Below are 16,467 nucleotides of genomic sequence, written 5' to 3'. Positions count from 1 at the left end.
GCACGCACGCACGCACGCACGCACGCACGCACGCACGCACGCACGCACGCACGCACACACACACACACACACACACACACCCCACACTGCACCACACACCCTGACCAAGACCCAGAAGATGGTAAGCATTCCGGTAGAATCTGACTGTGGAGATAGACTCCGCAGCCTTGGAGGCTGCTGTAGCTCTGGTGAGGAAGGTGGGGGGCAGAAACTCAATCTGCAGTAGGAACGTGGCTTGTAGACAGTTCTGGGCACGTGCCCATCCCCCTGGGACCCCAGCATGTCAATGAGAGTAGGCAGAGAGACTGCTTGTCCCAGTCTGCAGCAGGATGCCACCCTGCTCTGAGCTGGTGACAAGAGGCCCTTTTTATCCAAGACCCCAGCCCTGCGTGCCGTGTGTGTGTGTGTGTGTGTGTGTGTGTGTGTGTGTGTGTGTGTGTGTCCCTGCATCTGTGTGTCCATGTCCCTGTCTCACTGGGAACTTAAGCACAGGAAGATTCCGTGGTCGCACTCTGCAGCTGTGTAGAGGCCATTGCAAGAGGATGGGGTAGCCCCAGCTTCCAGAGGCACAGCAGTCTTCCCTCACTCAGAAGTCCGCAGTGCACATTTCATTAAGGATAAGGACTGGGGGGGGGCGGTTAGAGGGGGCTATATGGTCCCCCACTTCCTTAGCGAGCCTGTGGCGCTCCTTTCTTTTCGGGTGTTTTGAGGTAGTGAAGGTTACAAGATGAACAGGTCCTGCCCAGAAGGTGGCCTGTGACGAGAGACAAGGATTGGGGGCGAGGAAGCACTCAGATTGGATGGCAGATGCCTGCTGCTGTCACATCTCTGAAGGGACTGTACCTGTCCCAGGGATCTCAGCAGCCCGGCTGAAGCCTTGGTCAGCTTGCCACACCTCCCGAGGTCTGGAAGATGTGGGCTCGTTGCTAGTCTCAGCCATGTTCCTTCTGCCTCGCTGCATATTCACGGTCACCCTCTGCATGGGTCTCTTCCTCCTCCTAGGCATGGGGACACAGGGGCCCCTGCCTGGTCAGTAGCAAAGCCAAGTCTAACTGCAGAGCCCCCACAATGTCACATACCTGCACCTGCTGCAGCCCCAGCCAGCCTCCCATGCCAGCCTCAGGTACTAGGACAGCCTCCTGTTTCCACCTTTTAACACCAGGAGGGCCCTGCAGGCTATACAGTCTCACTCCCTACCCTGGAGAAACTGAGGCAGAGGGGAAGAGAACCATAAAAGACCCTGTGGTAGAGCCAGTCAGACCATCTGTGCATGTGGGAGATCTGTGCCCTTTCAGTTCCAAGAGAAGAGAAGTCAGCAGTTGGGTCTGAGAATTAATCGAGGCCCTTGGTAGCCTGGAGTCTGGCAGAGGGAGCCAGGTAGTGGGCAAGCCTACGAAGGCATCCTGCTGGGCCTTTTGAGAGACTGTTATTTTGTCTGTGACTCACCATCCCAAGATCCTCTCTCCCTTCAAGGTACTTTGCAGACAGTGTCCTGCGCTCTGCCAAAGGCAAACGTGGAAAACAGACACATGACTCAGATGGGCATATCACTCAGCAATTACGTGGGGCCCTTGTCTGTCTGTGCCCCATACCCACTCCTTGGCACGTTGATCTGCCTTTGAACGTTTAGGACAGTGTGTCTCATCTGTTAAGACCCATGGGCAGGAGTCAGATGGTCCATGTTTACTTGCCAGCCCAGCCGCTCATCTCCCTGCGTTTTCCTATCTGAAGAGTGTTGATTGTCATAGGTCTTGCAGCATGGGCTTCTTGAACAGCCCACTGTGAAAAACAGGATCACTTCATCCAGAGATTTTCCTGGATCTCTGGATGGAAAGACATCGCCAGCCTTAAAGGGTTGTGTCTGTGAGGTTTTATTACTGGCGTTCTGAAAGGGCTTGCTAAATTAAATAAAGTTTAATTTAATATAAAAACAGTGCTGTGAAGAGGCGCTTAGCAGCCCTGGAGGCCTCGTTTACAGAGCTCGTTTCTGATTATGCCTGGCAACGGGAAACAGGGCGGGTGGCCCGCAAAGCAGTTCTGCCGTAGGCACCGTTGCCCTCCTCTCCAGTGTCTGCTGCCACGCCCCAGCCCTCCTGAGGCTCAGGCCAGCAGTCCACATGAGAGTAAGCGGGCCCTCTGCCCTTCCCTGGTTTAGAAGTGATATGCTTGGTCTTAGAATGGGGGTTTTGAACTTGTGTTGCAAGTAAGTCATTGACAGAAAGTGTCACAGCACCGGGTGCCATTTCTGAATGAGTGTGGCAAGGTGTGAGAACTCACAAGTTCTCTGAGGGACTCCATGTGGAGAACCTTATTTACCAGTAACATACTGTACATCAGGTGAGGGGTTGAGGGAGCCAGGGAGAGTGTCACAGCTCATCTCAGATGACACCAGTGTCGGCCTTTGCAGAAAACCTCCCCTAACATGACAGTTCCCCTCATCCTCCCAGATTGGGGCTGGGCCTCCTCTCATGTTCCATGGGTGGCCTGTTCCGGAACAGCCAGATACACACTTGTCACTGTCATCTCATGGGCTGTTAGTGCTGTGCCCATAAGTAGCCCCCCCTCCCCAAAGTTTTGACACCTTCTCAACATTATCAAGGGCATTTGAAAGACCAAAGACTGGAAAAAGTAGAATTTTACCTATGGCTGTTTTCATCTGAGCCAGGGAACTCTGACATGGTAATTGGGGAAGAAGGAATGGACAGGATGCTAGCTTTTATTGAGTAGCAATTACGAACCTGGCTTAAATTAACCCTATAAAGCCCTGCCATGTGGGGCTTGCTTCACTGTGATAACATACATGACAACACTGAAGTTCAGAGAGTAAGTGACTCAGCTGCAGACACGTAGCAGTGAACTTGGGTCCGTCTGAATGAAAAGCGCTGACCTTCACCACTGTTGCGTTGGCCTCACTGGTGTGGGGTAGCTTGGGAGGTTCCTGGGGTAGAGGCAATTGCTTCACATGCTCTTTGGTCTTAGCACTGGTCACCGCCAGCCCCCCACCCCCACCCCCACCGGGTGCAGATTCCCTGCAGTTCGTACTGTGGTGCAGAGTGGGCAGCGCTCACTCACGCTTGCTGCTCCTGGTACCTTCTCCCAGGCTCAGAGTCTGCAGAGGGGACCCACAGGGAGTCTCAGACCTAGCCACGGCTCCCCCCACACTCCAGCCACAGGCTGCCTCACAGCAGCCCCACCCCACCCCCAAAACGCTTTCTGTCTCCTTCATGGCCTCCCAGAATGCCTTGGGCCTGTGAGGAAATTAACAATTGTGTTTGTAAAGCGAGCTTTCTGCTGTGTAATGAGTAACAGCCATAATTAATGTTTAACATGCGCGTGAACAGCAGGTCTGCCGAGGGAAGAGGGGTTCCGTGCGAGCTGTGAGATCGCTCTCTTCTTTGGTTAAATGTTACTGAGGGACAGGTTTCTCTGGTCGGTTTTTCTGTCTGACATTTTAATGAGTTCGTTTAGTAATCTTTTGAAAATGAAAACAAAAGTGTCAGCGTGTCATAGCTTTGGGTCCTCTACTATGTGCTGATAGACGTGTCCCCGCCAGTGCCTTCTTTTCCTGTGTGGAATTCAGTGCGTGGCCTTGCCCTCCTTCCTGGGAGGTCAGAGATCTCGCCAGGGCGTTGCAGATTGTAAGCTGTGTGAGGTGAAAGCCTGCCCTGCACACAGCTGGGTCCCCACCCGGCTCTGAGCCTGATGCCCAGTGAGTGCTGGGGCGTTTGTGGAGTTAGTGAGTCAGGCCTGGTCACACAGGTCCCACGCGCTCTCCCAGGCTAGGCACAGCCAGTGTGCCTGAGGGTCCTTAGTGTTCTCATCCCTCTGTGTGCTGGACCTCTGTCTCCTAGCCACGTGAAGCCAGAGGAGTCCGCAGTGCGAGGGCACTTGTGGCTGCTGGCCTGGCCTCCTCCCTTCCCGCCTGTGTCTGAATTCCCTCTAAGAAACTGAGGAGGGAGCCACTGCCCAGAGCTGTGTGAGAACTGTGTCTTGTGGCCAACACTGGCCTGTCTTGCCCGTCTCCCCTGCCCCCCCCCCCATTGTCTACAGTGGGCAACAGTGGACTGACATACACAGTGGTCAGGAGCTTCAGCTTGTGGGTTGACTTCCTCAAGTGCCCAGCCTGTGCAGCAGCTCCTTGGACTTGTAGGCGGAGAATAATCACTTTCCCCTGGCTCTAGAAGTCTTGTGGGTGTCTTCAGATGAAGAGGTTATAAATCACACTGGGCCTTAGCCTTGAGCGGTTCCCAGTGACAGGTGAGGCACAGCCCTGAGCTCAGGAAGGAGTCAGGCGCTGGAACCACAGGTCTGCAGTCACAGCTGCCACTTGCTATCAGTGACAAGGTGTCTGTTTTCTCATCTGCAGGAGGAAGGTGACCCTAGGCACTAAGGTTGGGGCTGCTGAGTGCCCGGTGGGTGGTGGCTGATGTTACTGCTGTGGGCTTTAGTGTCTGTTGCACTGTAAGGGGATCTGTGCTGAACTTGCTAAGACTCAGACAGAGGAGACCCTAGTTCCAGCCCCATGGCTGTCATCTGCAGAATGAGTTGTGGTGGGAGAGATGGCTGCTCTCACCTTGGTGCTTTATTAGTCATATCCGCTGGCCTTCCGCAGCCAGCACTCAGCTCTGGTGTCCATGTTTGTTTTGGGGGAATGGTCACAAATCAAAGGACAAAAATGAGTACCTTCTGCCACCAAGTAGTCACCTTCTCAGGCCGGCCATAGCTGTATGATTGGTGTCCTGGAACCTTTGAGGCTCAAGGTCTCCCTCTGAGGCTTTCGGAGTCAACAGCCCCTACGCTCTCATCTGTCTTCACATAGCCTGTGAGGGTGGCAGTCATGCCCCAGGGCCTGCGTGTGTTCTCAAGGTGAGGTCAGGGGCCTCTTTAAGATCCTGGAAACTCAACTCTGTGAGGTTCCCTCTTTACATCCTTCCTCGTGGGAGGGCCTCGGGGTACACTGCAGAGTGGAAGGGGCCTTTCCCTTATGAGTCTCCCGGCTCTTGGGTGTTGGCATGTGTTGGTAGGGTCAGTTACAGTCAGTGGTTTAAAGTATGCAGGTTTGGAACACTGCAGCAGCAAAGGTCTGCTACCATAGAAGTGAAATTTTAGTCACACACAAGTGCTCAGTGCATTGGTGCAAATGTTCATAGCCCTGGGGTCATAGTCCTCCCTGCCTCTGAAACCAGTCTGCCCTCCCCATACCATGCTGACACCCACCTGGCTCTCAGTGGCTTTCGGGATTGTATGCAGAGCTCTGCACGAAAGTGGCGCCTGGACACCTGACTCACCCTCGGTTTCTTTCAGAGTAGGAGGAAATGAGTGAACAGGCCACAGACCCAGAACAGTCCAGCTCCTCCTGTGCATCCCCTGAGGGTTGCAAAGAGGCTGGTCCTCAGTTCTGGCTTATCTACTGAGAGTCCCCTGTCAGTTCCACAACCTTCTCTTCAGCTCACTGCATCTGCTAGGGGGCTGCTCGACCCTGTGCTGCAGGTTAGAGAACCAGAGGCTGCAGGCTAGCCAGAAATAAGGAGCAGGGGTGGGAGAGCAGTGCCAGCCTCACCTGGGAAACCGTAGGCTGGAGGAGGCCCCAAGGCTGCCAGAAGCCCAGCCAGGAGCCTGGTGTGGAAGCCTGCCTCATTAGCTGGGCCAAGTTCTGCACGGCCAGTCTCACAGATTAGAGGAAAATGTGCTCCCCAGATCTTCTGTAGTGTCCACCCATGTGTGGGAAGTACTAAACACGAGAATGAAACTATTTACAAGAGGATCCTAAAATAACTTGATTGGGACTGGCGAGGGGGTTTGGTGAGTAAGGAAGGGCACCGCCTCCAGGCCTGAAAGCCTGACCTCGGTCCCCGGAACCCCCCTGCGCACAGCCAGCAGAGAAAGTCCAGCTTGATTGCTTTTTCTCAAGGGATGAACGGATGTGTGACAGCCCTGGAGAGGTAGGCGGAGACTTACTCACGCAACAGGTATTGGTCATCACCTATAAACCAAGTCCTGTTCTGGGCACTGGGCATTTAATAGTAAACGATACAGAGTAAGAGCTGGGCGTGGTGGCGCAGACCTTTAATCTCAGCACCTGGGAGGCAGATCTCTGAGTTCAAGGACAGCTTGGTCTGCAAAGCAAGTCCAGGACAGCCAAGGCTACACAGAAGAGACCCTGTCTTGGGAAAAAAAAAATAGCAAGATGACCTGTCATCTTGAAACTTCAGTTCTGATACAGGTAACATTTTATCTTTGTAGCTAAATGAAACATCACACACGCCCCTTGTGAACGTGACCAGGATCTGCCACTGAGAGAGGACCTGCCTGAGCCATTTGTACAGCCCTTCGCTCCTTAGGTAGTCATCAGCTCTGCTCAGCAGATGAGGCAGCTGAGTTTAGAGAAGCTTTCAAATACTCCATCGTCCATCGTCTGTCTCGATGAGTGATGGCCAGGGAGGATGGAAGCCAGGTGTCGCTGGCTCTCGGGTTGGGCGGCAGAACTCCCTTGCTCTGTCTGTGGGCCATTCCCTGAAGCCAGCTGCAAGGCCAAAAGAGACTGGGCTGAGACCATCTGGCTCTGTGGAGATTGTTGCATCCTTTCCTGTAATGCAGGCAGATGCTGGAGTTGTAGACAAAGCACTTGAGGGTTGGGGGAAGCTGAAGGAATTCTATCTGGGGGTCTCTAGGGCAAGGCTGCTCCAGGAGGTACAGCTTCAGGCTGGACTTTGTGGAGTAACTAGAGTTTTCCTGGCGTAATGAAGAAAGACATTCCAAAGGCTGGACTAAGATAAAGGCAGGTGGCAGGTGATGGGTTTAGGGGCCAGCCAGCCTCAGTGAGTAGAGGATGAGGCGAAGGAGGAGGTCCGGCTGCCTCCAACCCACCAAGGACCTTGAGCACTAGGCTGAGGAGTTTTTTTGAACCCAGGCCGCCAGGGCGGCAGTCAAGGACTCTGCTGTGCACGCTCCTGCCTATGGCCTGCTCTGGGCAGGAAGGAAATTACACTGAAGGATCATACTGGTTCTGTGTGAGCTGCAGCCACCCATGGCATTTTCTAATGCAGGACTATAGAGTAAGTGGAGCAAACACAGGACTAGAGACTGGAGAGGGTGGAAGGAAACCCTTCCCAGGGGCTGCCCCGTAGGACACTCACGGGCCAGGAGGAGTGGACAGATAGACGATCTTGGAGCAGCAGACACATTACCAAGAGCTAGAACCATGGAGAGAGGCCAGCTCCCATAGGAAGTTGTGGGTGGCGTTCATGCCAGTCCTGGGAGGCCTGGATGTGCCATTCAGATGGGGCAGCTGGTTAGGTGAGGGAGACCACAGCTGCTGCCCACCCAGACCTCAGCTTGTGAGGAGGGGAGACAGTTTGGGGTAAGCCTGGCCCTGTGGACTCAAGAGTCCTGGGCTCGGGCTGGAGAGATGGCTCAGAGGTTAAGCACACTGACTGCTCTTCCTGAGGTCCTGAGTTCAATTCCCAGCAACCACATGGTGGCCCACGACCATCTATAATGTGATCTGATGCCCTCTTCTGGCCTGCAGGTGTACATGAAGACAGCACTGTATACATAATAATAAATAAATAAATCTTAAAAAAAAAAAAAAGTCCTGGGCTCAACCTAGGGCCTTACCCCTACCTTGAAAGCATACTTCCTCACACTTACCTGTGCTCCGTGGCAGGAGTATTACGGAGTTCAGTGCTGATGGAGTACCTTTGCTGGATCTTCCGTTAGTAGAAGGGACCAAATTTCAGTATATATGGGTTTTAGGTTTCCAGTACAGAGAGGGGACCATAAGCTTCCGAGACAATCCGGGAGACAGCCTAGTTAAGTAACTGGGAGCATTGAGCAGTGAGCCCTGTCCCCTGGCCACAACTCTCGGGTAGACATTTAGGGCCAAGCTAAAGTGCAGACTTGCTGGCCCTGAAGACACTGTCCTTCCACCATCCTGGGAGTAGAAGTCAGAGATGCTAGGTGCCTCGTTCTGCACAGCTGAGTTGCGCCCCCTCCCCCAGGAATCCTGCTCGCTCTTTAATTGCCTATCGGTGGGACTCATTAAGTTCTGCCATTTGAACAACGCACGGGGGCAGCATATTTTCCTCTGAACGCAGATATGCTTTTGAGGACTTGCGTCTTTATCTCTTGCAGAAAAATCGCTAAATTAAAAGAATTGCCATTTTAAATTGCAGATTAAAGAGAAACTTAATTAGAAGCGATGGAAGCAGTTGTATTTGGAGCTTTTGTTCTGGTGTCCCTGTGTCCCCCCACCCCCGGCTGTCGAATCACTGCACTTGGAGTTTGTATATTTGTGTTTTAGGTGAAGTGATTTGCCTAATTAAGCCTGTCATTCATCACCACCTGCTCTTACTAAAATATATGGCTGTGGTATTAAGCACGCTAGAGAATGTATAAATTAATTCAGTAAGGAATTATAGTGTCAACCAGGACGTTCCCAGGTTTTATCCAATTTATCTGGTAGGAAACCTGATATTTTTTCCCAGTAAAGTGAAATATCAGCTCATTAAGTGTTTCACTTAGTCTTGCACTAAGCACCTGTTACCTTGCAGGTCCTGTGTGAGGTGTGGGACAAGCAGTACCCATGACAGAACCCATTCTCCAGAGGCTCGTGGGAGCCAGGCAAGGACACTGGTGATCCGGATGCCATGGCTGAGGGAGTTCTGAGAGGGCTTCCTGGGTGAACTGGCCTCTGAAGGGTGATAGAGTTGGGTGACCTGAGCCTAATCAGGCAGCTGCCTGTCAGAGGGTCTCTCTACCTAAGGGCTTGAGTTCAGGGCTGGAGAGAGGGCTCAGTGGGTAAGAGCACTGGCTGCTCTTCTGGAAGACTGGAGCTTGGGTCTAGGTGGTACACAACTGCTTATAGCAGCATTCCTGGGCCCAACACCCACTTCTGTGTTCTGTAGGGGTCTGTAAGCATGTGGTGGTGCACACACATCTTAATCCCTCTACAGCAGTGCCTCTCAAGCTTCCTAATGATGTGACCCTTTAATACAGCTCCTCATGGTGTGCTGACCCCCAGCCAGAAAGTTATTTCATTGCTAATTCATAACTGTAATTTTGCTACTGTTATGATTCTCGATGTAAATATATGTGTTTCTGATGGTCTTAGGGGACCAGCCCCGCCGCTCTGTAGCCTCCTGGGTCTATAGTCTGTGTGGGAGGACCTGTCCCATCATGCAGCTGTCTGTTGTGTGTTCACTTGTGTCTACCCATGCACGACGAAGAGCAGATTGAGAAAGCAGTGTGTCACCACGTGGAGCTCAGTGGGGTGTGACAAGGAAGAAGGAGACAGATGTGACCAGTGTGGCCCTGGGTGGGAGTGGAAGGGTCACCTGAAAGCATTTGCACCCTGTGAGAAACCCTACCCCTGTCCCAACCATTCAGAGGACAGAGGGTCTGTACTCCTACTGTGCTGTGGGCCTTGCTAAAAAACTGCGGGGAGAGTCTCCTGGGTCAGGACTGGGTTCGGTAACCCAGATTCGGCGAGCCCCTCAAACATGTAGGCTGGCTTTGACAGCTTCTGTGTGTCCTGTCTTGGGAAACTGTCTTACCTTATTTTATATTATAATAAAATGCTCAAGTCTAGGTAGTTTCTAAAGAAGAGCAGGTTATTTGGGATTGTGGTTCCAAGTGCTGGCAACTCCCGGGACCTGATGCTGAAAGAGTAATTTGGCAGCTGTGGAGGAGAACTGGGGGCCCTGAGGGCAGCCCTCTTGCTCATGGTAGCTGACTGTTGCCCCACTGTGTGCGCCCCAGTGTCAACTCGGGCTGGACCTCCCGGTGACAGTGCCTCTCCCTCTCCCCTCCTCTCCTCTCACAGCTCAGTTCAACGGCAGCGAGAAGCGACAGTCTTCCCCATCGCCCTCGCGGGACCGACGGCGCCAGCTCCGCGCTCCTGGAGGAGGCTTCAAGCCCATCAAACACGGGAGCCCTGAGTTCTGTGGGATCCTGGGAGAGAGGGTGGATCCTACCGTCCCACTGGAGAAACAAATGTAAGTTCACTGGTGCGATGCGGAGGTCACCCCGCTTCCTCTAGCCACTGTGCCCCACACTGTTGATCGCCGGTCCCTCATGACAGAGGCTCTCGGGAAGTCAAGGTCCCTGACTCCCGGCCAGGCCTGGTCTCCACACACCATGCTGCCACCCTGACCCTCAGTGGCCGGCAGAAGGGCTGCAGATTTCCTCAGCAGTCACTTTCCCTCCTTTTCCCTTCTAGTTGCTAAGTCTAAACTAAACCTGCTCTCTGTGTAAATTAGATTTCTTCTCTAGCTGCTGTGTGGCTTCTGTGCTACGCCTGCTCGCTATCGGCCAGCGTAGGCCTTTCTTTACACTCTTGGCTTGGGTTTCCCCAGTACTTTCCTCCAGAGATTTCCTACTGCTTGTCACAGTCCGAGGCCCACCCGTGCCATCCTGCCCCTCCTCCGAGCACTGTGCCAGGACTGTCCCATTCACAGCCCTTCCTCTTGACCATGGTGGCAGCTCCCTGTGCCTCCAGGTCCCTGTCGTCTCAGAAACCCCCTGTGACTCCATTACTCTAGGATGAAGCTCCAGCTCCCTTGGTTTTCTTACCACGTCAATACTCTGATAAGAGTGAGGGTCTCCGGATGTATCATCTGCTTAGCAAGTGAACGTACAGTTAAAGGACTGCCCTTGCTGTCCAGACGGGGAAATTGAGGCCCAACCTCATAACCTAGACCCCACTCCACTCTCGCTCTGCTGTCACCTCCTCTTGGACCTCTCTTATGCCCAGCACGTACCTAGTGCAGAGTGGGTCTTTATAAAGTAAGGGATGCTGGCACAGTAGATCTTCATAAGGCAAGAGATGGCTGATGCTGGCAAGGCTGCCAGGGCCTTTTCTTTAGTATGTGGCGAGTTCTTACCAGTCTTGAGCCAGGTGATACAAGTTCTTAAGCATTGTCCTTCTCCAGGGCTTCCCTGTCAGTTCATGCTCAGAAGGTACCTCCCGCCCCACCCACCAGTCATCGCCTCATCACAGCCTTCGTATTCCTGTGGGGCACTTGGCTATCCAGAATGCCTCTTGTATCTCTTTGTTGACCGTCCGTGTCAGCCCCATGAGCTCAGTGGATAGTGAGTAAATACTGGAGAAACCAGTTGCAATTGGACGGGATGAGCAGCAGTGTGTCCATGGCCCCATCTCCACGGGCTCCAGAGTGGCCCTCCACCCCACAGTACCACCCAAGACAGCCTCCTGCTGACAGGCTGCCTGCTGGCCTCCCGGCTCCTGGGCCAGTGCCCTTCACCCCTCTTTCTGACCCTCCACTCCAGACCCCGCCTTTCTTTCAACATGAAGTAGCCAGGAAAGGACTCACAGCCGCTCCTGTTTACCACCAGGGACTACCCTTAACAAGGCCCTGGAGACCCTTGTCTCTCTTCTAGCCCCTGTGTTCAGCGAGGGCAGACAGCGGGCGGCACTTCCCTAGGGACCGTTCAGTTGCAACCGGCTGGCAATTGTGTTCCTAATCAAATGCTTTTGTTAGCTTGTGCTGAGGGTGTGTCACCCTCCTGAGCCTGGTCTCACCAGATCCGTTGTCACTTTACTTGTGAAGCCAACTTTGTTCTCCCCATGGCTGCTTTGGGCCCTGGCATCTCTGGAAATGTTCTCACCGTGGCAGCCTAAGCACCTCCAGCCCATGGTTCTGTTTCTGGGTAACAGTTTATACCATGCCCGGCCCCCGTGCCCCGGTACACAGTCACTTCTGCTGCAGTGATCCTCACATGGGCCCAGCACAGACACAAAGGAGCTTTGGGAATACCCCCTCCTGTCAGTGAAGGCCTTTGCTGTCCCATTGAGATCTTGTCTCCAGTGTTCCCAGTCACAGAAACATGGCTTCCGTCTCATCCTGTGGCCAGGAGGCGCTGCATGCCATCTTTGTCACACGGTCCCTCTTCTTCCTCTCTGCCTCATGTAGTATCCAGAAACGTGATCCTGTGATTCTCTTGGGGTCAGGATAGAGGGCTGTCAGCCTCGCCCATGTGCAGCGTCCTGTGGCCATGGTCTAGGAGTCCCTTTGCTCCATGGAGAGGAGTGCCCTGGCCCGCCTCGGGAACCCCCCACCCCCTCGGGCCATGCTGCCTGCTCCTGTCCCCACCACCCCCACCCCTGCTACCTCTCTCCTCCTTAGGTCTGCACTAAGGCATCCCTCTCCCCGCAGGCTTTCCTGGTCATCATGCCTAAAATAGCCCCACTTTCATCTCCTTAGCACCTGTCACCACGGGGCAGGCTTGATGACCACAGAGTATGTGGCTAAGTTGGACTGCCTGCATGGAATGAATGTGAGCCTTCCATGAGGAAGGGTAGGGTGGGGGTCCTGGTCACTCTTTTCTATTAGAATCTGACAAGATGCAGGCATCAGCAGGCAAAGCAGCTGTTGAACCTCCTCACAGGAGGCCAGAGCCAGCAGCTGCCCTCTGAGGGCACCGAGCCTCCTCAGAGGTCACTCCCTGGGGTCCCTGTCCCCACTGGCTCTGACTGCTCTTGTCCTCTCCCCAGATGGTATCATGGCGCCATCAGCAGAAGCGATGCTGAGAACCTGCTGCGACTGTGTAAGGAGTGTAGCTACCTTGTCCGCAACAGCCAGACCAGCAAACATGACTACTCCCTCTCCCTGAAGTGAGTACAGTGCCTTCTGCCTGCCCCAGCCCAGTGGAGGTTCCAAGAAACTCCCGCTCTGGCCACTTCAGGCCTTGGTTTTTAATTTAGTCCCATTCTGGGAACACGGGGAGGCTGTGGTGGCTGCCACAGCTGCTTTCCCAGGGAGGGAAGACTTACCCTGGGAAGTGCAGCCCTGTGCAGCGAGCCCAGGCTTGTCCCTGGCTCTTAGCACGCCTTGCCCATCTGCAGCTTCACACCAGTGCATTGGTGAGGAGTATGTTGTCCTGCTCTGTAGACTGGTAATGGGAGGCTCACAGGGAGCAGGTGAGGGATGAGCGGCTGTCTGACCCTCTGTGGTGCCGGGTAGCTCTTGGGAGAACCCTTTCCTGTTTCCCGTTAGTCTTCCGGGCAGATCTGCTTTTCATATGCTCCACAGAGTTTGGGAGGGGATGCTGTGAACTGGAAAGACCCACCCCACCCCCACCCGCCACTGGTCAGGTTCTTCTGACCCATGAGCTGCTAAAGTGAACGGGCTTAACATTTTTTAAGAAAGAGGTTTGGGGCTTTTCCCTTTCTGTTTGAGTATTCAATTGTTCAATGCTGTTGCCAGACAAGACCCAAAAGACCTTCTAGAACCCATTGTATAAATAGGAGCATTGAAGCTCAGAGGAAGGGGGTTCTCCAAGGGTACAGAATCAGTACATAATTGGGTGTGAACGCAAGTCCTGCGTCTACACACAGGATAGGAGTGGGGCCCTCTACCTTACCTCCTCGGTTCTGTGGTCACTGCCAGAGGCTAATGGTGAGAGTGGGCTTGGTGGCACTTCTTTCAGGAAGGCTTGCACCCATGCTGACAGGGTGGACTTCCTGACACATGGCCAGCTTTCTCCCCTTAGTCCCGGACAGCCTGCTGCCAGTCACGGGCACTGGGTGCTGGCTTACTGCTCCTGGAACCTCTGTTGTCTGGGCCCCAGAAGGCCTGGTTAGATGCTCAGTAGAAGAAGTGACAGAAGCCCCGTATGCCAGGGCAGGTGCCAACCTTCAGGTTTGTTACGTGGAGACACGCCTACCCATAAACTAGGCAGATTGTGGGTGCTGGGACTGTGTGGAAACTTGAGCACAGCTGTGCCTATGGAAGACAGTGTAGTGAGAACCTATGATGGATGTGCCAGGGCCACCAGGACAGTTTTGAAGGACTCTGCAGCTAGTTGCTGAAAAAATGACCCCGGCGAATCCAGCACCATCTGTGTTTCCACCCCTTGAGCAGTGGCTCCTCATTACCTGCTATGCATAGAAACCGAGTCGGGGGTGTTTCAGAGGTCAGAGGCTGGGGCCCTTTGTCCCCACTGTGTCATTCACTGGGCTGGGGCCCTCTGGGAGTAGTCCCTTGGCCCTGCTTGTCCTTTAGGTGGTCTGGATACTGTGGTGGCCAGTAGGAGTCCACCTCCCTCCCTTGGTTGGTGGCCTTCGCAGTTCTGAGCCTCCCTGTTTTCATCTGTGCACTGGGGTGATGATGATCTGTTCCTAAGCAACCGGCATCCAGACGAATCAGAGCCTTGTCCATGTGGCCTGTTGTAGTTCCCACCCTGTCCCTGCTTGCGGCCGGGAGCCTTAAAGATTGCTTGTAGTCCAGTTAAGACCTGGCCAGGCGTGGTGGCACACTCCTTTAATCTCTGCACTCGGGAGGCAGAGGCAAATGAATCTCCTGAGTTTGCGGCCAGCCTGGTTTATGAAGCAGGTTGAGATTATATCATGAGACTTTGTGGTCTAAGATTATAGAAGGTGTTGTGTCCTGCCACTCACTGCTCAATATACAGCATGGCAAGTCCTTCCTTCCCTGTGTACAACATCAGCATGTGACCAACAGAAGTCAGACTTCGACAGTCACTAGAAACGCCACTGTCTCTGACTCCCCATGTGTCCCTGTCCATGGAGTCAGGCCCCCCCTCCCCCTTAGTGCTTGGTGTGTATTCTCTGGCTAGAATAACTGCACTTTGGCAGCCGGTGGCATCTCGCACACTACACAAGAGAACTTGGCACAGGCGCCCTGGGGTCTGTGTTGTTGCACCTGTCCTGTCGGATCTAGTCACACAGGAGTGCTGTGTAGTGTCTACTCCTGTAGCAGAAGGAGCTGGAGCTGGAGGGTTGATTTGTGCTCGTCTAGAGTAAATAGGGTACCACCCCTGATGGTCAGAGGGACGTGCCCCCCTAGGCAGCCTTTCCTTGCAGAAAGGAGATCTGGGGAGAGGTGTTTCTCAGAACAGCCCTGGCACTATGGGTACTGCTGCCTGGGACAAGCACCATCTTTGCCAGCCTGTGTGTGGTATGTGGTCTCTCACATCCTCAGGCCTGCTGCCAGTGGCTGGGAGAGGGGGGTGGGGGAGGGGCAGATGGCAACCCCACACATAGCACAGGTTGCAAGCTGACCTCGGAATTCCAGCTGTGCTGCTGCTCAGCCTCTGGCCATCTTCACGTGGGCTTCGGATCCTTCTGTGAGTCAGGTCTGCCCGTAGGGCAGGGCCCTCTACCTATACTCGGTCCTACCCTTGGAAGAATTTTATGAGCACCCTCTGTACCTGGCACTGGGCTCTGTAGAGGGAGAGCCGAGGCAGGCAGCCAGGCCCAGCTCCAAGGGCTCACAGCCCTGCCCATTCTGTCTGCCTTATGCTTACAGAGCAGCACAAAGGGCTGTGGGTACCCAGAAGTGACTTGTAAAGGATGATTACCACCTCCAAGGGCCAGAGGCTGCAGGGCAGAAGCTGCACGTGACCCTTAAAAGCTATCGGTTCCTAGGCAACGAGGGCATCAGTAAAGGGTGTGAGGTGGTGAAGAGTCTCACAGGACCTCTGTGCCTCTTAGAGGAGCCTTTCAGATTCTCAGTGACAAGGCCACTGCCATCAGGCCCTGCTCAGAGTTCTGTCCCCTCATCCATCAACAGATGGGTGTCTGTGGCCTGCACATCTGTGCTGGCATGGCCTCATGCAGAGGCTAGGGCAGAGTTCCAGGTCTTCGTCAGAGGTCTAAATGGCCTGCCAGGGGGTCTCTGTAAGGCTGAGGTTGGAGCTGTGGCACACGCACATGCACACATACTCACACGCATGCACGCAGTCAGAAGGCCAAAGGGAGTCAGCTGTAGGAGTGAATTTGAAGGATTTATCTAAGTGAGGAAACGACCCCATTGGAGACTCACAGTGGACTGTCCTTGGGAGTATATTTGACCACTCTGACAACAGTGGCAGTGACTTGCTTGATTTGACCACACTGTCCCCGCCACTCCTGTGCCTGTGGTCACCCAAGTCAACGTGTATACACCCCCATCCTCATCACACCTCAGAGATCCTTCAAATGGCTTTTACCCTTCTCCAGTCTCCCCTGCTGCCACCGTCAGTGTGACATGTGCTAGGCAGCCTCACTCATCCTGGCTGTACTGGGTACACTCTCTCCAGCCAGGCAAGCTGACTGACACCCTCTCTTTTCCCTGGAAAGGCTGGTAGACGTAGGGAAAGGAGTGAAGAGCGAAGGGCAGTCAGTCTCCCTAATAGGCTTCTTCAAGTGCTTTGGGCTGTGAAGGGCTCTTGAGCTTTGGTTCTGTAAGTTTCTATAAAAGAATCTGGACAAAGTAGAGAAAACAGGACAACAGGACTTCAAAGACAGCAAGGGGACGTTCTGGGGACGGGGTGAGTCCTAATGGGGGTGGTGGTGAGGATCATTCCTGTGGGGCCTGGGATGGGTCCACATAATCACACTTCTGAAGCCTTAGCAGGAAGCTGATAAAGACCCAGACCCATCTCTTCCCACTGCACTGGGCAAGTGGCCCCTTAGGCCCTTCACAAAACAAGCCTTTGCCTTCC

The 16,467-nt window shown here is 53.9% G+C and overlaps 1 protein-coding gene across 1 annotated transcript in view; it reads left to right on the top strand.

The window, feature by feature from the left end:
* SHB (SH2 domain containing adaptor protein B) overlaps nucleotides 1–16,467 on the top strand; it is a 109,580-nt gene that overhangs the window by 75,139 nt on the left and 17,974 nt on the right. Inside the window, exons 4-5 of the mRNA XM_084778222.1 lie at nucleotides 9,824–9,995; nucleotides 12,515–12,634. Of these exons, the coding sequence (XP_084634348.1) occupies nucleotides 9,824–9,995; nucleotides 12,515–12,634 (292 nt within the window). The remainder of the gene's footprint in view (nucleotides 1–9,823; nucleotides 9,996–12,514; nucleotides 12,635–16,467) is intronic.

Source organism: Acomys minous, assembly GCF_964271855.1.
Source record: "Acomys minous genome assembly, chromosome: 1".
In the NCBI taxonomy this organism is placed as follows: domain Eukaryota; kingdom Metazoa; phylum Chordata; class Mammalia; order Rodentia; family Muridae; genus Acomys; species Acomys minous.
Note: the sequence above shows the minus strand (reverse complement) of the source record. Positions and strands in the feature narration are given on the sequence as shown.